Source organism: Neodiprion virginianus, chromosome 3 (genome assembly GCF_021901495.1).
Source record: "Neodiprion virginianus isolate iyNeoVirg1 chromosome 3, iyNeoVirg1.1, whole genome shotgun sequence".
NCBI lineage: Eukaryota > Metazoa > Arthropoda > Insecta > Hymenoptera > Diprionidae > Neodiprion > Neodiprion virginianus.
Window position 1 is genome coordinate 905,264 of NC_060879.1, and position 23,405 is coordinate 928,668.

At 44.6% G+C, this 23,405-nt stretch overlaps 1 protein-coding gene across 1 annotated transcript; it reads left to right on the forward strand.

Moving 5' to 3' along the window:
- The first annotated feature begins 5,321 nt into the window (after positions 1–5,321).
- LOC124300510 (homeobox protein engrailed-1-B-like) lies at positions 5,322–9,637 on the forward strand. Its single transcript, XM_046754703.1, has 2 exons — positions 5,322–6,162; positions 7,556–9,637. The coding sequence occupies exons 1-2, from the start codon at positions 5,586–5,588 to the stop codon at positions 7,906–7,908; spliced, it is 930 nt and encodes a 309-aa protein (XP_046610659.1). The 5' UTR covers positions 5,322–5,585; the 3' UTR covers positions 7,909–9,637.
- The last annotated feature ends 13,768 nt before the right edge of the window (positions 9,638–23,405 follow it).

The window sequence follows — 23,405 nt, forward strand, 5'->3', positions numbered from 1 at the left end:
CCGTTCCTCGGTCCACATTTTGCAGAGAAAATCTGCATCCGTCGGGAGACGCTGACTGATTATCATCCGGAAGATGAGACGTGCGCTCTTCTTCCATTCGACTTTCCACCTGCGTTTAATCTGACCTACCAGCAAGTCTGTCGAAAGTGACAACTCAGTCACGGAGCATAGGATTATCCCGGTTTCAACTCCCAAGGGAGTTTACCACCCGCCGTAGAGTTTTTCTCCCGTTTGGCCTCCGGATGCATCTACCTGACCTTGGAAGAGCCAAACGTCACAATGAATTTGCCTTGCCCAGGACCCCGAGCGAGCAATTGGTCACGGGGTCGAATTGAGCCCGTCCCCGGATCGTGGAAGGAAGAGCGCGAAACAACATTCGACGAATCGACTCGCCACACTCGATAATGACCAAGTCTCGGTGTCCATTGTCCGAGAATCAAGACACGAAAAGTAACGACGGAACGATTGGAGGTGACACGTAGTGTTGCGCGATAGCCGCGGGCATCCCAAGGTGACGAACGCGTGCGTTCGAAAGCCTCGCGAATGTGACCCGAAGGGTTCCAACTTCCTTCGTTGTTGTGAGTTGTTTGGAGAATTTCTAACAGCGTGCGGAGCGTGGAATGGTCTGTGACGAAAGGCGCAGTGCTGGACCGAGCACAACAATTCCGTCGGAACGAATCGTGCTTTCAAAACAAGATATTTTTCACCATTCTAACGTTGGCCCGGGTCTGCCCCACCCATCGTAGGTATATAATATACCTACCTCTTCACGTCTGTCCATCAGTTCGTCCGTCTGCGAGCGGACAAAATTGGCTGGTAGAACTGTATATGCGCGGAGTAAACGGAACGTCGATTTTTAACGCTTTTTCCAAATGGCTTAACGCGGTTTTACGCCGTCAGAGTGACAGTCAAAACACCAAAGAATATACTGTCACGATTATCCGGCGCTGCACGGCATGTTCAATGAATACCTATCGTTTTAAAGAAAACCAACCAACCGGTCGTTTTTTACTCCCTTTTTGCTTTCAATTCCTGCATCCCGTGACTAGGGGCGGCACACCGAGCCAAGAATGAGAATGGAAATTATTATCGGCTTTGTGCGTACACCCGACGCTTGTTAGAAAGAAAATATGACTTCCGCCACCATTAGAATATAGGAGGGACGATGTCCAGTTAACGTGTAACTCCATATCAAGAACCGTGCCCTGAACACGCTGAACAAGGTCTGATTCTGCCAGCTGCAGCATCACACCGACGGATTTATGCCAAGTGCGAAAGTATAAGGTGTATAGATATGGTATTTTACATAAGCTGCACGCTTCGGCCCTGTTACAGTGGGCAAATGTCTGTTATCCCGCCTCACAGGGATCAAACAACCGGAGGAAATATTCTATCGGCATCGTTTCCCAGTCAGACGTCACTTCGGATGATTGGATCCGAGGTTGAAACATTCCTTGGGCAAGTGTTGTACGTACACCGGTGAGAAAAATTTGTAGAAATTAAACTTGACGTTGATTCATCGACGTAATAAGCCTACCGTAACGCAGGTGAGAAGATCAAAAGTATGAATCGAGAACTCAGGTTAAGCCTGTAAATTATCCAGGGAGAAGAAACGGTCTTCTTTCAATCAAGTCCGGGCAGTGCTGGAAGCTCTAAATTGCTTCCGAATAATCCAGAGCGCGGTAGAATCGACTGGGTGTGGTTTTATCAGCGTGTACAGACGACATTACGATCATGGATCCTGCACGGCGTAAGTTTCGGGAACATGATTGTGCCGCGTTCATGTTCACAGTGCTGCTGTTACGATCCCAGCGAAGGGCTGGGTGCCGAACCCATACATGAGCTGCGGAACCCGACCCTCCGTCAACCCCTGTAACAAGGGTTGGTTGGCTGGTTACGTCGATGTGGGCGTCAACGGACCAGGGCTTATTCATAAACCGCGTTTAGGGTACTCTCCCAGCGGTGTTCTAGCGTGAGTCTGTTTACACCGCAGAGGGATTTATTTTCATCCCGTTAATTACGCGCTCTCGAATGTATTCACACAGCCCCTGGTTTATGACGGGAATTGTCACCCTGCGACATGACAGCAAGAATTTATTAGGGGGACGTGAGTGAAAAAGAATGGAATTGTTACTCCAGCCTCTTTATTATTTTCTTTATCCCGTCGCGTATCGCGTCTTCGCCTTTTGTCTCCAACACGAGATTCGCGGACGTGACAGGTAATTCTATTCTCAACGAAACGTCGCACGCTAAGACTATTTTTCATCCCGCTTTCAACCGGGGAAACAAAGAAGCGACAAAACGAGTCGCGCGACACCATCCCGGGAGTGATGGAGAAGAGCCCTGCACTGTGAAGCTCATTTCCGAATATGGTTGAATCCCAAAATGAAATTACCACGCGCTTCATCTTTTCCAAAACACGGTGTCCAAACTCAAGGCCATTAAAGACAGAATACTTTCAGGGCACAAGAAAAATTCCATGATAGTTTCCAGGACTCTTAAAGGACAAGAAAAATTTAAGGGCATATCCAGGACCACTGAACACCGTGCAAGACAATTCCTCCAAGGAGCATGCTTTGAGAATGAAGATCGAACTCTCTGCAGTTCGTGATTGAGTGGTTGAACGATATCGTCTTCACCGCAGTACCTGCAGCGCCTTGTTACAAATGATTCGATTCAGAAGGGAAGGTTGCAGTCGGTGTTATACCTGCCTGACTTTCACCTCTGTATTTGAAATCTATTTGAGATAGTTGATGACGATGATTGCACCGCGATGCAGCCGGGTAGCTTGACGTTCCAAGCCAACGTTCGGGGTGCACGTTGCCTTCCAAACACGCGAGGATCGGGCCTCTGCTGATCGAGGTAGACGAACCTCCTCCCGGAACGCCCATTCCTCTCGAGACTATCGGCGTGGGGAACGTGAGACTGTAATTGGTCAGCGGGCCCCTCAACATCGGAGGAGGGATCGGCTCGCATCAAGTTTTTTTGAGTAAGCCGTTCTAGAGGCAGTTGGTCCTGTTCTTCTCAGGGCCGTAATTAGCCAAGAAATCAGTTCCGTTCGCCGAAGACTTGAATTTTTCTGTCACGGTTTTTGGGGCAGTTAACATTCTTTCCGATCGAATCGACTTTAGAAAAGTTACTTTCGGTTTGTTAATATCACAGTTTTACTCTCGATCAATTCGGTTCAGTTCGCTTCGGTTATTCTCCCACATTATCTTCTCCGTTTTTCTTTCTCTTAGTCCTTTAATAAATCTTGTGGAAAAATTCTGATCACCGGTTCACGAGTAACACCGGCGCGTATGAATTTTATTCCTGAGTATCCATAATCCGATAAGGCCACACCCTCTGGTAGTCTCGGCGATGAAGTGGGGAGCAGCATGAACCTGGCGATAACTACTTCACGATTCGAGAGTGACGGGGACGGGGAGAAGGGGAACGGATAATCAGATAAAATAATTAGCATGTTAATTGAAAGAGGGCTATAGAGAGATGAAAGGAGTTGCGAGGTACGTGCCGCGAACTGTCCCGGCCGATTATTCAAAACGAATCAAAGGAAAGAGAACCCGAGGCCGTGGTCTCTCCTTGGGTTTTGTCGCGTGAAACGTGATGCGGATTTAATTGCGTGCACACAGCATTGCTGTTTCAGGAAAGCTTTTTCTTCCGACGTAGCCTGTATAATTATTTCACTCCCCTTCTCCTCTCCTTAGTAATTGAAAAATTCTTCTTTCACCCCCGTTTCTTTGTCACAAGAAAAGAACATCTCCGTGCAAAGACGGTCACAGTGAATTTAGGGTTAAGGGTCGGGGCGGGGGTACACTTTGGACGGTCTAAAATCACCACTGTCTTTAGGAGTTTTTGTTTTAAAAGAAAATGAAATCACTTGGCGCAATTTGAGTTTGAGGGCATTATTCCGCCAAGTGTTTTCATTCCATTATCTTTTTTTTTTCTTAAACTCTTAAGAACATTGATTTTAGACCGTCCAAGCTATGCCCCCCCCCCTCCAGCCCTTCTACCGCCCTTAAATGGTTAGCCACGGATAACTGGAGACAAGGAGACCAGACCAAAAGTCAAACCAGAGGGACTGTAAGGAATGTAAAACGAGCAGCGATGGTGACTATGACAGCTAATCGAACGGAGCGTTATGCCTCGTGATGCAATAAAGGCATATAGACACATCTGCTGACTGCCGCGTGCAGGGACAACACAGCGTATATATATATATATATATATATATATATATATATACCTATACCTCTAATATATTTGTTCCTCTTACGGACAAGCGGAGAAAAAACGATCCGAGGAAGGAGTGTATGGCTGGTCTCTCTTCGTTTCTTCATGTCTAAATTTTTACACACCTATAATAGTACCTGTAATATACAGACAAATACACACACACAGACAGATAACCTGCAGTATATGATATAATTCCGTACACGCTGAGCTTTGTTGCACCAGGGTTTCTAGCATCGTGCCAGACTGGGCGATGGTGGTGGAGGGGATCCGCGTTCAGGTAGGTATACACGATATAAGAGAAGGTGGGGTGGGGGTAGAGGGGTAACGTGTCGACTGGATAAAATTTATTTGTTTGCCGCGAGGCGGCGAGGGGAGTGGATGGCGAGTGGGATCAACCGGCGACAAAGAATGGAGTAAAAAGTATCCACCATGCGTAGATGGTGGGGGTAAAAAAGGGGCGTGGATTGTTAGGGGAGGGGCAGGACTCGACTAGCCTCGACGAATCGAGTCAAGTGTAAAACGTCGAGGAGGAACTATCGACCAGCTGCAGCTGGCAAGAAGCTTTAAACAACGGCGTGGGTTCAACATTTCCCGGAGGTGTATGAAAATCGAGAAAGGTGTAGTCGCGAATCTCGAAAGGTGGACGGTTGTGGATTTTTTTTTTTTTAATTTTTTTTTGTTTTATATAGAAAAATCTTCAACCCCACACTGTCTAAATATAAAAGCTCGCAATAATCTCAGAAATTCGTGCCGCTTGCAACGTTTCTCGTACGTTGCCGGGATTTCTGGAGGGGGAAGAAGCTACGCCACTGCGCTAACATTGATGGGGATTGGAGGGCTCGCTGCCCCCGATATGAAACTTAGGTCCAAGGGGGCGGGACTAGCGCAGGAACGTTAATAGAGATACAATCGAGGGTGTCTAGCTCGGTGCACCGACTCGGTCGGACGATGCGGAGGAGGATGGCGAAGGGGGACGGGGGTGGGGGGTAGAGGAGGAGGGGAGGGTGGGGGTGGGGGGGCGGGGATCGCGGCGCGTAGTTTAGACATCACCGACGGAAGGATAGACAGGCAGTCAGACCCGTCACGGCACTCGGTCAAGTACCCAGAAAACGCTTAACAGTTAAACGAACGGCGGCGCTGCCGCTGGTACTGCTGCTATTCCAACTGAGTTGTAACACTGAGGAGATCCGATTATCGGTGAATATTGCGTAACGAAATATAAAGGAAATGGAGTGAAAGTGCCGGGTACCGTGTCAAATTTTCGATCATCGTTAACCCACCAGCGCCCCACCATAGTAGAGTAAGGTACTCACTGTACCGTAACAACAACAACAACAACAACAAGAACCATGAGCGTCGCAATGGCAATATCGATGGACTCCGGATACGGAATGCGGCTTTACGGGGTGCCGGAGAACCGGGGTCAGGATGGACACCGGCAGCTTCAGGGTGAAAACCGGGATCAGCGTCGCCAGCAGATGACCGATCAACCTCCGCTCAGGTTCAGCGTCCTCAACATTCTTCAGCCCGACTTTGGAAGACAGGCGATCCTCAGCACTACGCGGCCACTTCCGGTACCAAGGGACCTCAGCCTGACCTCGTCGGTGACGCGGCTGTCTTCGCACTCTCCGACATCGCCGAGTTACGCCGGCATCCACGTCTCCAGGGACCGGGACCGGGACGGCGTTTCTTCGGGTGGTCTCAGCAGGAGCGGAAGCCTCGAAAGCCTCGCGAGCAGCCGCAGCTCGATGACCGGATCATCGGCGACCGGAACTCCGTCTTTGTCTTCGGTCGGTGCGGAATCTGTGAACGGTGAGAGCGGAACTTCCGGTGGAACCACCGCCGCCTCCCATAATTCGGGGGCCTCTCAGAGTCTCTGGCCTGCCTGGGTTTACTGCACGAGATACTCCGACCGGCCTTCTTCCGGTTAGTATTATTATACCTACATACGCGTGTGATTAAAGGCGAGATTCTTCATTTCTTATTTTTAGATACCTATGTCTGGATATATGTATACACGAAAAGACGGACGGCGGCGCGTTTTTTCCTCTAAAAACACTCGCTTTTAATCCCCGTTTTTGATTCGAAAGTTTACATCTACCTACCTACAACGACTAATCATCCGTTTCCGCGACCGGATGTACACATCCATTGTATACGTTTACCATGCACCGTCGTCGTTGTCGAGTCTGATAGCCGGGGTGTCTAATTTTTTCGGCGGCCAAGGAATCACGACATTTAAGAATTTTTTCGTTAACTTTTCAACGATACGCAACCACGTTACAAAATTTTTAAATGTCACTTTCCAAATATTTAGAGATACGTAACAATCCGTTCCTTTACATCGGTCTATCTGTACAAGGGATTGAAAGTTGAAAAAAAAGTGTAAACGAGCATCAACATTCCGTATAATGCTCAAATCCAAGTTACTAATTAACCCAAAAATAAAATTTTCACGTTCATTGGTCAAATTTCATGACATTTCAAAATTTTAAGGGTTTTTTTTTAAGTCGTTACAGACACTCTGGTAGTATCCATATAAAAATACGGAAATGTGGATCAGACTCTACCGTTGGGGGAGGATTATCACTTATTGTTGTATACACACGAATGATATTGCCGACTGTTGGGAATTCGCGTCAGCTCGTTCAAGGGGGTTGTGAATAATTTATAGCGATTTAAAAATCACCCCTGCAACTCGAGGGGCGGCCCCGCTTTGCCTCCTCGTAAGTGCCTACCTACGTATATACCTACACGGTACTAACACGTACACAGCCAGCCAGCGGTTAACAGGAAACTGGATAAAGACTACAATCCAACGATGCGGTCGTTTAATATTTCACCTCCTCCTCGTGTCGCGCGGTGGCTTGTAAAACGCAGATACACACGTCCGGATATTTGTGAAAATTAACAACCACTGTACAACTGCAATAGGATCAGAGACGAAAAAAGGAGAATAAACTCGTATCGGTCGGTTTAATTAACTCTCATTAAAATCCAACGGCTATTATATGCACGTAAACTGCATCCGTGCCATACCACACCATACCATTCCATTGGAATAATAACAGAAATACTGTGATATAACTGCCCCCGAGGAATGCCGGAGGAAGGAATCTCTCGCGTGTCACAAGGCAATTCTTGTACTTTTGTACCGCTAAGGCATAAAGCTTACCGGTGGCCAACTGTAAGCCTAGCTGCTTCTTCTTCTTCTTCTTCTTCTTCTTCTTCTTCTTCTTCTTCTTATTCCTCTTCTTCTTATTCCTCTTCTTCGTGGAAGGGCGCAAAACCATCGAGACGCTTCGCTTTTTGTTTCCAGGTCCGCGAACGAGGCGAGTTAAGCGATCGAGTACCGGAGACAAGAACGCGTCTCCGGAAGAAAAGAGGCCGAGGACGGCGTTCAGCGCCGAGCAGTTGGCGAGGCTGAAGCAGGAGTTCAGCGAGAATCGATACCTGACCGAAAGACGGAGGCAGCAGTTGTCGAGAGACCTTGGACTGAACGAGGCGCAGATAAAAATTTGGTTCCAGAACAAACGGGCCAAGATCAAGAAGTCGACGGGGCAAAAGAACCCCTTGGCTCTTCAGCTGATGGCTCAGGGTCTCTACAACCATTCGACGGTCCCGGTTGACGAGGACGGCGAAGAATTGATCCCGGATGAAAAAAAGTCATGAAGACCTTACAACCACGATCGAATGTGGAGAGCAGCAGCGTTAATTTCCATTTCGGGAAATCACGATGATGATAAGAATAATCGCGATCTTTGGACGAGATATGAAGCGATCCTCTGTGATTCGGTCTTTTCGCTACCTAAGGATGATCGATTTTCCGTTCAACAGAATCTGCCGATTGAAAGCCGTCGCTAAATTCTTTGCACGAAGATATTTTCGATGCAGATGAACTAGAATTTGAGCAAGCGGCACTTAGGTTTGCCCTTGGAGGTCGGATATCAGTTTTGAAAGAATGATTTCTTTTCAACTTACGATACAAAGAAGAATAGGGAAAGATAATTTAATATACGTATATAGATGAATCGGCGAGATAAGGATTAAAAAAACATTTTGCAATATATATTGGAATGTATATAAATAGCAATATTTTTTTTTATACAAATCTTAAAGTTTATTGAAGAAAAAGAATAGAAGAAAAAAAATACGATATTAATTTTCTTTATATTAAAAATTTTATCCCACATTACTGTTTTGATTAGGAAAAAAAAAGAAATACCGGAGATTAACGTGTAGATATAACATATTGTATATATACGATACGAATTGCGTATATTTGATAGACTGAAAAACTGTAAAACGAATTTTGTTTTGTTATCTATAATAGAATACCTATTTAACGTGTATAGGGTGATAATTTTGAGGTGCAGAAGGAACGAACGTATGATGGATAAAAAAACGAGAGAGAGAGAGAGAGAGAGAGGGATTTGAGCACCGTTCGACAGACTTGATAATTTAAATTGATAAACATATTATATTATTATCACTATTATTATTGCTATTATTAGTATTATTATTATTATTATTATTATTATTATTATTATATTACATGCGTAATGTACAATGTACATATATACTGATAAGGCGTATTTATTTGCCCTGTATAAAGAAAGGAGGAAGTGAAAAAAAAGCAAAAAGATTAAGGAAAAATAAATTTAACCGAAAAGTTTGAGGGAGGGGGGGAAAAAATAACTTTGTAAATATGCCGCATATTTAAAGGTATACATGTCCACTCGTGTACCGATAAATGACAAGTTATACGAGTGTGGTTTGTGTACTTATAAGAGGATTAAGTAATTACATATTACGTATGTCACGAGACGTATTATATTATGCCAACGTTCAATTCGCGATTATACGTTACATGTGTGTACGGGAATAGGTATAGGTATACCACTCGCGTCTACACGCGTGCATGCGTTTTATACACACTTGGGTCTAATGTCGAAAGTTTATAGCACTCGTCGCGCGAAACGAACGAAAGGAAATTATATCCACACGGTCAACGTAAGCCCTCTATTTGTGCATGTGTACGTTGCATATTGTTACAATAATATTAGTTTATACATACATACATATATATATATATATACGTATATATATATTTATATTTAATATTTGAAACGATCTCAATTGTAAATACAGACATTATATCGTACGCAACGTCGTTTGTACTTCGTATATATACTCGCTTAGGTATTACATACTACATACATGTAGTACGTATATCACCACCGTTTTGTTATTTCGTCGAGTTGTAATTACATCGTGAAACTTTTAGCGTACGTGTGTATATATATATATATATATATAGATGTACCTGTATAGGATACGTGATGAATAACGATCATTAAACGATACTGCATACTGTTACATTAATTTGAAAAATTTCTCTATTCACCACCGCCCTAATCACCTCCGTCATCACCATCACCATCATCATCATCATTATCGTGTAATCATCATCACCATTACCGTTATCAGAACCGAATGCCCATTCCGCGATATTAGGGAATAACGAAGATCACAAACGTTCAACGCTCTTAAAATATGCACAAGTTGATTATCGTATGCGGCTGTAACAACGAATTTACCATTAAGAGAAAATACTTAGATAAGAACATCTTCTTTTTCTCACGAATCTGTGAAAGTGAGATCCCAGAATGGTACACTGGGGTACGTTTGTACCCCGCGGTGATTTTAAATCTTAATCTTTTGAAAAAAATAAATAAACAAAGAATCTACTATATTTTGTAACAAGTCCAGTATTTTCACTGTTGATTACGATAAAATCAAATTTTTACACGATTTCAACTGTAACCTTGAATAACTTTTGAAAGAATTTAGTTATCAAAAAATTATAAGACACCTGTTTCGTAGAGCATTGAATTCCCTACGAAAAGATTTATCGGACATTTATGTACGAACGTTTCCTCGTTACTGATTGTGAGCTACAATATTTCGAAATAACTAAAATTATTTTCCAATGTTAATTGAATGGAAAATGTAAAATTAGGTTCAGGAACCACTAAATACTAATATTACAGGTTCGAATTAAAGCCAGTGTCTTATTTACTCTTCCAACAAATATCGAACGTGTGTTTTAGAAAAAAAAATATTCGGTTTTTTTGGACCAATCCAGTACACGTATAGTTAAAAGGTAAAAAAAAATGCGTGCACCATCATTCTAGGGTTAATATTTCCGCGTTTTCCGCTGACAGTGAGCACGGGATTTGAATCCAACTTATACACACATAACCCGAATAGCAAAGCTCCCCGCTCTTGACAGAGTCATAAACAAGTTGGGTAGGCACACAAGCGTATACAATACATTAATTTGAGGCCGGTTTGGCTAACGGCGAGGAGACATCACTGCAGTAGCTCTGGTATCTCCCGAGGGAATTATTCACTGAGCCACTACTGCTCATCCAGGGACAAAACCCCTAATGGTTACGCAAAATAGGCATACCGCTGACCCAAACCGCAGAGGCGGCCGTAATTCCGGCCCCCGTCCCGGGTTTTCAACTCGTTATCAACCCCAAAATTACGCTTTACTTCCAGCTGCTCGTTCTCCGCGTTGACTTCCTTTCGGCGTCGTGCATGCGCCAGTTTCCACGTCGTTTAGTAAGCTTATTTATTATACCTCGGTGAAAATGATACGTATCGATTTTTTTTCCTCATCTTATTGTCATAACTTTATCACAGGTGCACTGTTAGAAATTATTTTTGACTAAACGCAACGTCCCGGCAGGTCTATTTGACACTTGTCTTATTTTTTACATTTCTGTTACAGTGAATATGTCAGAAATTTTTTCACTTTTTCACAATTAATTTGTCATATCAACATTTACTTTGTAGTTTCGATTTTCTTTCATTTTTTTTTATTAGTTAATAATAAATGAAAAAAATGGTTTAATCGATCCAAAAATTTTCGTGCACCAGCTGCGACATTTTATATTACGTTTAAGCTTTTGAAAAAAAAAAAAATTTTTTCCAACCAGTTTACCAGAATTTTTCAGCCGAAAATAGCACGGCTACGAGGAGCCTGCGGACGTCAATTCGTTAAACGCGTGCTCACGGCAATTAGCATCGCGTCTTCGCGGCGCTGAGGGTAAAACTGAGCTTTCGAGCCACTCCCACAAGGAGGATGCTTTGTCGTTTGAGGAAACGAGTGTTTAGGAGGCTCTCGAAGAGGGCGGGTTTAAGCCGTTTGTTTACCACGAGCGTAATCGTCGCCGCGTACGAGTTTTTCCTAGTAATTGGCAGCTGCGGGTAAAACGCTAATAGTGAAAGATTAGTGGTTCTCCTCCACGCTCGCTGACTGCATACGGAAATAAATGTGTGCGTGCGTATGTATCGCGGCAGAGCGTCGTCGTCGCGTTGCCAATTTGTCGAAAGGTGTAGATAAATAAACGGAGTAAAAAATAACGTTGAAAAGTTGATAATGAGAATAAATTTTGCAGAAATACTATTCATTATAATACGGATTAAAACTACTTGGAGCAACTCTAATGAATCGAACATTATACTGTACCAATCCTACGGAGATAAACGAACATGAGAAATCGCTTAAAACGCCATTCGCTGCATGTGCTCCACGCTACCAGAAATTGTAAAGAAGACTCGATGCTGTGTATGGTTTGAAATTCGTTTGTGAAACGTTGATCTGGTAAGAGGTAAATAAATTCCAATGAAAGAGAAAATAATTACGAAAATATTTTTGAACAGGGTATAAAAATTTGTCGGCAAGGGAGGATAAAAAAAAAAAATTGCTTGCCAAACTTGAAAAATTCGCGAACGCGGATCAAATGAATGGTAAATGAAATATCGTTAAAAAAAAGTTTGGAGAATGGTTTATTTTACCGTGTCGTCTTTTCCCCTTTTCTTGGCAAATAATTAGGGTAACGAGTTCCGAGGAAGCGATGGTCGAGGGCAAAGGCGCACGAGGCAATTACACGGAGCTTTTGACCGGGGAACGAAGGAAGGAAGCAGCTATCCCTTGGATCCGTGCGGTGATCTATGGAGTGACATATGTGCCGTTTGGTGCTCTCGCGACGTATTTACAGGGAGCTAAGTGGTCCCGGTCTTTTGCCGCCTCCTCTTCCCGACTCTCTCCACTTCATTTCACTTTTCTCTCTCTTTCTCTCTCTGCGATTCCTAAAACTCAAAGCGATAAATCTGCAACTCCATCGTTTCTGCGACGTTTGTTACGCTCGCATCGCGTCCCGTCCTCCTCTTCCACCTCCTGCAGTATGTATAACCGACTCTGTTAATTTGACTGAAACCAAGCGGAATTCGTCAAAAGCACAAACGAGCATCTCGCGGTCGATTCACTCGGCTGCAGTTTCATCTCTCCGAATTCATTCCACGTCTCTCGCATCTCTTGCCAACGTTCAATTTTGTCGAGAAGATTTAGGTGTGGTCACGACTGAATTCAATGATCGTTCTCGAACAAGTACCAAAAATTTACGAATCATCCCGAACGTACGTCTAGATCGACGGATTTATTTGACTATAGATTTCGGACAAAGCGGAGGATTTTTGATCCCAAAATTGTAGGACTTTTTCAGAGAAATGACGACGACTCCGTAATGGTTCTCTTGAACGTGACAAGGAAGGTGGGATACCTTCTTTGTGAGTCTCGTTGGCGCCCTAAATCGTCAAATCCTTGGCGGATGCACTTAAGGTGGAGGGTACACCGACATGCGAGTTGAATTTCTGGTTACGTACGTACCTCGGTATCGTGTGTATAGTAGGTACGGTTTGAGGTATCTATAGGGTACCTCCGCGTAGGATGCGCGCGGTTACGTCGCGGACCACCCAACGCGATCGCGCGAGGCTTTGAGGATGAGGATGAGGAGGAGAAGGAGGAGGAGGAGGAGGAGGAGGAGGAGATGGGAAAAAGAACGAGAACCAGAGGGGGAGGAGGGAGAGAAAAAGAGAGAGTGCGGCTCGGGGAGCAAAGCGCAAGAGGAATGCCTGTCGGCTCATTAATGCCCCCGCGGTATGCACGCGCCAAGAACGAATGACCGATCGCCGATCGACGCTCGTTCCGAGATATCTATACATGTCGAGGGGTTATGGCCACTCCACACCTTCCACCTTCCACGACCACCTATACGGCAACGGGAAAGCGTAAGAGCCACCGGTCGATCATTGAAGTCCGACAAGTGGATCGGCCGACTTGAAGTAATTGTTGAATTATACGAGATACGAAAAAGACATGGACAACAAAAAACAAGCCATTTTTCACAAAGACATCATACTTCTTTCCCAGAGTCTTTTACGGTCACTTTACACCCTGCATCCTCTCCTTATCTTCATCGAGTCAGCAGGCACATCTCTGAACTGCAACTAGCGAGTCTTCTACATTCTCTAAACTCGTCACTTCCATTTTAGCTTTCGCACGAGTCACTTATAATTGACTCCTTTACACTGACCACTGTTGTAATCCAATTACTTGATGATTAATAATAAACCAGTTAAGGGGGGGTACAGCTTGGATGCTGTAGCTGTAACCCCTTAAAACCGATCCCTTTCCTGCGTTGGAAGTAGTGGTGCGTAAGTGCACAATCGACGTGTACGAACCATAAAATATCCAAATAAGACCTCGTCTGAGCGTGGAGTAGGTTCCAACGATCCAACCCGTAATAAAGTTTCCGAACTGTAATCGTAAAATACTTACACCGTATAGTTATTTCACTAAAGAATCTGTTCGTGATACTCGTATCGGCTGACGGATTCCGTCAAGTGCAGCTTCAAGTTTTCCTCAAATTTCAACATCACCTACCATCCGAACGGAACTGGATCTATAGTTTCAAAGTCGAATATCTGATCTAATTTCGTTCGGTTTAATGATCCTAGTTGTCCGTGCACTTCTCGCATATCCATCGTTTGACCCGTTGCGCACATACGAGTATAGATGTAGGTGCTAAACATTCGTCGACGATGAGACGACGCGACGCGATGCGATACGATGCGGCGCTGGGTTTGAGGGGTTCGGAACGTTCGGTGGATTGGGGTGTCGGATGACAGAAGGAAAATTCTTCCGAGTTTTATTGCTCCGCATAGCCGATTCGCCACGCGCTTTTGTACACGCGCTTCTGACTCGTGAGAGGTTGTATAATTCGGGCGATGGGTCGGTCGGTCGGTCGCTTGGTTCGCGTTCCTTGGTGCGGAGGCCGAGCGCAGTTGAAAAATCCCAAGTTGATTAAATTTTTGATCAAATTACTTCTACTTAAATAAGCATCCCTCGGTGATCCCCCGACAAGGACGATACGGAGGGGGAAGAAGAAGGAGAAGAAGGGGACGAAAATTTTTCACATGCAGCTTCGGCTCTCCGTTTTTTTTTTCTTTACTTTTCACTGCAAGTCAATATCGCGACACCCTCGTGTGCGGCCTGGCTTTAAGCGATCATCCTAGTTTAACGAGTCGAGAAGTAACTGATTTTCGCAATTTTTTATTTTTCCTTGGTTAAAATACGCTAATCAGTCTGAATTTCTTTTTATCAAATCGAAGCACTAACGAAGAACAGATAATAAATTTTTAAACGTATATTTTCATTTTTACATTTTTATTAACGGTTTTCTCGAAGCGTCGGTTTCCAAAAATGTGGACACTCTCAAAGGAAGAGTTTCCAAGCTACATTTCTCAAATTTGGACAAAAAAATAAAAATCAGATTGATTAGCGTATTGTAACCTGTGAGAAAAAAAATCGCGAAAATCAGCTATTTTTCGACCTGTTACAATAGGATCATCCCAAAACTCAACCTCCATTCCGAAGCTCTTTTTCCGTCTCAAATTGTCGTTTACGTTTCTACGATTATAATTATTTCCTTGGCTCTGTGTACTGTGTTATACTCACTGAACACTGTTTTTAATTAACGCTCATTTTTCACTCTCTCTCGAGAACCAAATTCTTAATTGCTTTCTCAAGTAGCTGTCCCGCAGGGATAGAAGGAAAGAATTTAAAAAAAAGTACGAAAGAGGAAAAGAAAGAGACAAAGTTTCGTGCGAACACTTTTTTAAAAACGATTCAAAAATTCAGATTCACCAAATTTTAATGCCAAGAACATTAATTGTTTCCATTATCGTCGTAGCTTAAATGTTTATAATTTGAAAATTCGATACTCTTTCTCGCGTACATTAAAATTCTTTCAATCTAAAGAATCGCGATATCCTCTATAATCGATCGATCGATTAACATTCGCGACAACGTTCAGCTTTTATTGAAAAACGTAGGGAGTTTGTTTTGTTCTGTTTTTTTTTTATCACGCTGAAAACAAGAGGGTGAGGGATTTTTTTCTCAAAAGGTAATTTGCCGACCCCGCAAAGTATTTTCTTATTTTTTTTTTTCAAATTCCATTCAGCCCATTTGGCAGAAGAGTCGACGACCGAAGGGGCGCAAGGTGTCGGGACTTGATAAGGGTGGCCCGCAATGCAACGACTGACTGAGGGGTGGAGGGGTCGATTCAGACGTTGCTGACACGCTTCGTTCATTCCCCCTTTCGTACACCCGAGATCCTGTGTCCCGCAAAACTCAACGAATGACAATTGTTTCTGCAACTATTTCAATTCGCCAGCCTTCGTCGGTCGATACAATAAAATCTCAAGGTTCAAAGAACCATCTCCTTAATTTTTTCACACTCTCCATAACCAAAAAGGTGGCGACAAGGGGAAAAAAAAATTATACAAAATGTATTGAGGAAAACAGTTTTCCAGATTGTTAAAATTTGAAATGCGTATCTCAAAAACGTGTAAAATATTTATCGTTTTTATCTCTACTACTTGTCAAAGACTGCAGTGCCTGAGCGAAAGTAATTATCAGTCGCTGAAGTTTACGCGCTAGGTCTGACCGGGGTTGTAATTAATCCTCTCGAAATCCTCTAATTAATCCACGGATAGAATTAAACGGCCTCCGGTCGGCAGGCCGGCAGGGAAGAGGAGGAAGAAGAAGAAGAAGAGAATAAAGTCCTGCAGGAGCGAACGCGGGCGTCGAGCGCGCGCAGAAATCGACCCCCAAGAAGATTCACCCGGATGTTTTTACAGAACGGTGGTGAATTTTCTCATCTCGCGCAACGCGGAAACGAGTTTTAACCCCCCAGCTGCAGCAATATTATACCTACCCGTCCTTAACCAACCTCGGCCTCGGGATGTAATGAGACTAATAGACACGTACCGATCGTAAAAAGCAGCTCCGTAAGTTTCCAAAGTTTAGAGCAACCGGCCTGCAGCCCCTCTAACTTCACCTCGGCGTTCCAGACGTTGACTTCACGCGATTTAAACCTCCTTCCGCTACTTTTATAAGGTTTTTTTTTCATGCCGAGGAAGCGGAAGAAGACAGAGAAGTTTTGAGAAAAAAAAAACACGAATAAAACGTCGTCAGAGGGAGCGGTAGGAAAAATCGATCAACAGATTAACACTTTGACAAATATGAACTTACAAAATGAACGACGTGAAAATTTAGTAGCGTGACTTTAACGATGCACGTCTAGGAAAAATTGTTACCTCGATTCTTAGGATCGTCCAAGATTTGTCTGATGAATCGTAACAAAGAAAACATGTTCGTATTACGAAAAGGCAACTCCTTGAAAGTAGTTTTAAAATTGTACAACAAGGATTTTTTCCATTTTATTTCGTTATACTAATGTTATCATCTTCAGCCTTGTAACGTTCGATATGCTGGATAAAACCGTTTTTCAATTCACCCATCGACTTTTTTTTTTTATTTGGCGGTACAAGACACGAGGAAACCGAGCCTGCAGAAGCTGATGGCGAAAAGCCGAGTCATACCCCGCGAATTTACGATCCACTTTCCTCTCTCTCTCTCTCTCTCTTTCTTCGATCACTCTCAGAAAAATAAGAAGGATCCACCCTGCAGCCGTAGCTACGCGGTACATTTAACCAGAACGACTGCGCGCACTGGAAAAAGAATCACCTCTCAGTTTCAGTATCACGGAGGCAAGTTTTTTTTTCCTGACCTGAAATTCCATGCAACGTAGGTCCCGCGGTCTTTCCCATAATTACAGTAAAAATCACGGTACAAGATATAGTTGATTAAAAATATACCCCTGCGTATAAAGAGATTAAATTCAGAAAAGAAGCTGACCTCTCTCTTTCCCCATGGAATAAATGGAATGAGACAACAGCTTAGCTTCGGCGTCACTTATGTTTATCCTCCTCCTTCTCGCGGCGAGAGATGAAAATCTCGAAAGAGCTTTACGCGGATGAGTGTGGCATATGCCGTCACGTAACCGGAGGGTGCTAAATATTTATCAAGGCGGTTTCCCCCAATCCGACAAACGTCTATTTGTACCGCTGCTTCAGCTACTACGGTGTATCTGACCAAAATAATGGGGAGAAAAGTAAGTGGTGGGTCGTTATCCCGGAGTATTATATGCACGGAGATGGAGCGTAGAGGCTTCGGGGAGTGAGGGGGGTGAACGAAGCGCTGCGTTATATATTCCTCGAAACGTTCGCGACCCTCTTTTCGGGGCGCGCGTGCTGCACGAGCAGCATCAGGGAACCACCCCTGCAGTGTAAGCAGAGGAAAACTGCCGGCGGAGATGTTTGATTAAATAACCACCGCATCAACGCGCATTGAATCAGACGATAAACGTCGTGACTGGTATTCTATTAGGTTAAGTAAACGCTCGCAGGGCTTACAGATCGAACCGACCCCTGCGAGTCGGGCTCTGCAACGAAGTCACCGATACGCGTCGGAGACAAATGATTCCGTTCACGGGTTTGCCGGTCGGTAGGTATATTACTTTTCACCCTCTATCTGCAGTTTGTCAGGTGTAGGTGTATTTTGTCTCTGATCGCGCAGCTCTGCATAACCAAAAAACTGCACAGCATTTTTTATGCTGATTCTTAAATTTAAATTTTTACTCGCTGAAAAAGGTATAAATAGTCAAAAAGTTCCATCACGTCTGGTTTTTTCTTGAACTCGTGTTCGTAGTTTCATTTCGGGTGAAACTCGCGTTTAACTCGAAATCTGATATCTTTATTTTTGATTCTGAAAACCCTGTGCAAATGTTATTTCTTACTTTCATTTGATATGTATTAGAGTGGGACTCGAGAATAATTGCAAACAGGGAAAGAGAAAATAGAAATTTTTAGCAGACCTGTGTCACGGACGACGAAGTGCAGTGACATGGTTTCCACATCATCGATGGGAAATCATCCGTCGAAAGTTGAACGAGGTAAAAGCACCCACCGAAAATCTGATTCCAATTTAGACCTTGATTAACGACGTTTGCCTCGCCTCGTGGGTACGACTGTCGAGTGAAAGATAAGTCAGGTTACGCTATCAGGGTCATAAGGCAGAACACGCCGGGAGCCGGGTGGACCGGGATGGACGGGGTTGCGGGGGGCGGTTAGTATTTGAGATCGTGTCTTGGCATAGTGGAGTTTATAATGGGGGTAAGCCATGCTCGTGGCCGGATTATCGCGGGCTTGCAACCGCGGCGATAGATCATCCGGCGGTGGTGGTGGTGGTGGTGGTGGTGGTGGTTCTCGACTCGAGCTCGTAAACCATAACTTACGGTTCGCCGATCCCCTCCAGTACCAACTACCATAACGCTTGCGTTATATCTACGTAGGCACTGCACAAAGTTTATGTGCTCTGCACCGACGGCTGCAGCCCGGAACGCGGTTATTTGCGGCGAAGCGGTTCCTCCGGATCGAAGAGAAGTTGTTAAAGCGTGCTTCTTTCGCTCGAGACAACGGGAAACGACGGATCTCCCGAACCCGTCGAATGACATCGAGCTTCTTCAACCCCCGAAGAGAGAAGCTGTTCGGAAATCGTCCTGAGTAACGATGGCGAAAGCTTCCATCATCCTTCGCTCTCAGAGTTCAGGGGCTAAAAATATGATCGAGGTGCGGAGGACGGTCTCTCTTCCCACTATCCGTAATACTTCTCGAGAAAAATTTTCGAAGATTTCTCGACTGTCTCGAAGAGGGAAATGAGCGCGGTGAAGAGTTCCGTTTGATGGCACGGTGCGGTTTTATTGCCTGCGGTGTAATGCTCACCATAAAGCCATTTCGACGTGATAATGCGGTGACATGAAAGAAGGACTCGGGCCCGCGTCCAAGAGCGTGGTCAACGGTCAACCGACCGGCGAGATTACGCTCTGGATAAGGCTATTTTAATCCCGGTGCCTGCAGCACGCGGCTTTCTCGAGGCAAATGCCTGATTTTCGTTACAACGAGAGGTCGAAGAGTGCTGCGAATGGAATCGGGTACGTGACGTGGCCCAACGAGTACGAAAATACGAGTGAATATTAGCCAGATCCTCATCTCCCGACTAACAGGCTCTGCATCCTGGCGCAGGAAGTCCACCGATCAGTCACTCGCCAAAGAAGAAGAAGGAGCAACGGACGGAGAGATAGAGGGTAAAACCATCCCCGAGTCTCATTGTTTAGTCGGTCGGAATGCATATTTTGGAAGAATGTCGCACCCGCGAACAGTTCACGGTGAGTCCAGCAGCGATTACGATCGAACTTGTACAGCGTTAATCGCTCCGTTATACTCGAACCCCGAGGTTGGGTCGGAATTCGTTCTGATCTTCTTGTTCCTCTCCGGGTGACGCGTAGTTGAAATGTCCCTGGACACCGTCGCCTCCTCTAGTCAACGGGTCTGATCGTAATTGGCCGATTGGGGGACCGCAAAGGATAACTAACCTTCGTTCGGGCTGGGAGAGAGCGAGCCTGCGCCTCGCCGGTCCGACCGACGATGGGGAAGGACGAGAAGGACGAGAAGGTGGTACAGTGATAGATGCGGGCGCAAGACGCCGTCATGGGTGGCCCGCTGTGTCATGCTACTAGCCAGGGCCGTGCCCAGGAATAAGGATTACCGGTCGTTTCGTCGTTTCGAACCTCTTCGCTGGCAGGCAAGCGGCGGCGTTTAGTCACGATGCTTCCCCAGTAATCGTCAACCTGAGATTGTCAAATTATCCTTGCTTTTAGACTCGACTGAAGCAGGATATTCGTTGTTCGATGAAACTACCGGAGCATCACTTTTCCCGTAACAAATTTACCACCAGTGTAAATATTGTCACGCAGTGTGGCTGACAATCCGTTAAGAATGAGGATCACTTTCCGCCAACGTCTCGTTGCGTTAATAAACCCCTTGTCTTGTTTTTCTCAATTATGATCTTCAGGAGGACAGCAGCAGCGGCAGCGGTAATTGGCGTCCCGGGAAATCACGGAGGCAGGTGGTGCTGGTCGTTCCTTGGTATTCATGGTCCCTGAAATGGAATCACGTTCCCAATTCAACGCGCCGTTATCAACTCCAACGACGACGACGTTCGCTATTCAAACATCAAATTCGCAGTCTGGTCCTCGGGAGGGCGACGAAGAGAGGTCGACGATCCTGTTGGGGATTCACCCCGGCGCCGGGTCGTCTGCCCTGGCAGTCCGGGTTCGTGGAATCCGATCCGGCGTTAGGAGTCAGTCGACAAACTCTGACCGTGTGAACCCTGGCAAAGTAGCTCCGGGGTTATGTGGTCGTAAATATTGGCCTTTGTTTTCTTCCACGCGTCTGATCTCAGGTAAGGTTCAACGCCGATTTCGGTGATTATCTCGGCCCCGGATAGATGGCGTCTGGGGCACTAGCCGCATGGCTATGAAGCGATCATCCGCTGTCTGGTCTCATGTGGGATTTCGATGGTATCGCGGAGGCGGGCGATTGGACAGGGTTTCGGGGATATCGGACGGAGGCGAGTCACTTGGAGATCATTAGGATGGTCGGGGGTCGGGGACGTCATTCGGCGGATACTGACAATCGTGAGTCGCGCTCCGACAATGCGTTACGATAATGATGCGACGAAGACGAAGGCGTCGCACCGCGCATCCGAGGCCCAGACCCGCGTTCCTGTCGCCGAGGGTCAACTTTCGAGGGTGGAGAGGAGAGATCTCGCCCTAAATTAAATACTCGCGCTTCGGCCCCACCCACAACAACCGGACGTCTACGCAACAGAAATACTAAATTATACAGACTGCTAAACAGTCTCTGATTTATCAGTTGACGCATCAGACGAGTATGAGTGGCAAACCCGCAGGACTTTTTATACTGGAAAGAAGTTACTTTATGGTTCTATTTTTCTATATAAATAAATTGCTACGAAGTAACTTTTATCTCTGCTTTTCACAAAGCACTTTTCACTAGTTCCAAGAAAACGGTGTACGGAAATATATAGGTTATTTTTGCGAAGTGGGAGAAAAATCTTGCATGTTTAGTAAATTAACTGCATTATGTATAAGAATCTACAAACAAGGTATCTCTTGCCTGTCTTTTTTTTTTTTCTTTTCTCTGTATCTGTTGTGTGCTATATTATATTCTGGTCTCACTCTATTCTATACCTTATACACTTTGCCTTTCAAAGAAGAAACAAATAACGAATAAACAAAAAACCGAAGCACAAGTGTAAATATAAAGATAAAACATTTTTTTCTCAGCTTCGCAGGAAACAATTATAAGCATCTATAGCGTATACAAATTAAGCGCCGATATTATGTGAGCTGACTTCTTTAGCGATATTAGAATTCGGAGGTTTGCGTGCCGATTTTTAACCGGTCTAGAGTCTCGAGGTCGAGTTGCCGTTGTTCGGGCTGCAGCGACGAAGCGAGACGGTTTGAAAAATTGCAAAAACTCTACGAAAAGGCGAGAAAAAAAAAAATAAATACATACTTGAAATGAGAAAAGTTGTTCGGAAAAAACCACTGCCTCAATCGGTTTCGAAATACACACGAGATTGAATTGTTGTTGAATGTTAACGTCGCTAAACATGAGAAAGAAAATCATTATTTTGCAATTTTCGAATGACTTTCGAGTATTTGCATATTGAAAAATATGGTTAGGTGTATTTGGTTGAGTATAATTCGCTAAATTCAAGACAATTCTAATTGTACGAAGTAAAGTTTTTTCCTGAATACTACCTCGATTCGCACAAAGTGTAACAATGCCTATCCAGGAGCTGTTATCAGAGTATCACGTGTTCGGCAGGGTCCTAAACCTTCTCCGAAACGTCTCCAACGGTTGATACAGGATCGAAATTGGGGTCCAGCACAGAGTGCAGGGTTTGGACGACGAGAGTGAATAAAATTTAAGGAATGTAGAACAGGAGATCGGTCCAAGGCTCTTGCTTTAATTAGTCGGAACCGCCACATCGGTGGTACAGCGTTCGACGTACGTACACGGACACACGCACACACACACACGAGTCACCGATCGATGGAATTAATTATGTCAACCGATAAGGAAACTCAACTCTCCTCTCCCCCAACGAAGCGATGCGAAGCGGTTCGTTCGCCGGCTCTTTTAACATTCGCGAGTGAATACAAACTCGAACCTGCCATTCGCTGCACGAATGCAGCAGCAGGTCTGAATTTTTCGCAAATTCGTGATTTTTGCGGCACGCTGAAAAGATGTCGAGTTTTTTTTTCTCTCTCTTTCTTTTTTGTTTTTTTTTTTTTTATCATCGGCGATGCTATCGCATGGCTATTACACACACGCACAATTAAATCCCTTCAGCGAGCAGTATCGATATTACACCCTAATTATACGACGATGTCGAGTCGTTCCCGAGCTTTTTTATTACGCCGGCTTACACAGTCCTCAATTTAATTCGATCGCTTGATCGACCTGCTGTTCCAGCAGAGACGGGAGACGGGAGGTGGGGGGATTATTTTATTGCACGATCGGTTTAGCTCGACGGTTCGAAACGATGTCGGTATGTTATGCGTACATTTGTAACTTATCTTTATATACCTATACACAATAAGATACTTGTACTCTTTGTTATAATTAGAAAGACGAACTGCAGTCACGAAAGACTTATACCTACCTACCCGCAGTTGACAAGTTTTATTCATTGTCAGTTTTTATTTTTTTTATTTCACGTGCTCCATAAATTTTTCGTACATGTACATAGTACCTATTTCATTCAATCTATACGCGAAACTAGAGACGAGATGTGAAAAATTATGAAAAACCAGAGAGAAAAATTTGAGAAGTTGGCTTCGTCTGACCGCGGACTAAATCAGCCGAGCAGCGTCAAGCATCCCGGCGAAACGGTGCGGAACGTGGAGGTAACGTAAACGATTATAGAAGACATAGACGTAGGAGCCTCGTGGATATGAGGCAACAGGCGACGAGGAGGA

What these genes read in the sequence shown, in the direction of transcription:
- LOC124300510 (XM_046754703.1), top strand. Translation starts at nt 5,586, where the DNA reads ATGAGCGTCGCAATGGCAATATCGATGGACTCCGGATACGGAATGCGG. An exon ending in CTCCGACCGGCCTTCTTCCG is followed by an intron (nt 6,163 to 7,555) that starts GTTAGTATTATT and finishes TTTTGTTTCCAG; the next exon opens with GTCCGCGAACGAGGCGAGTT.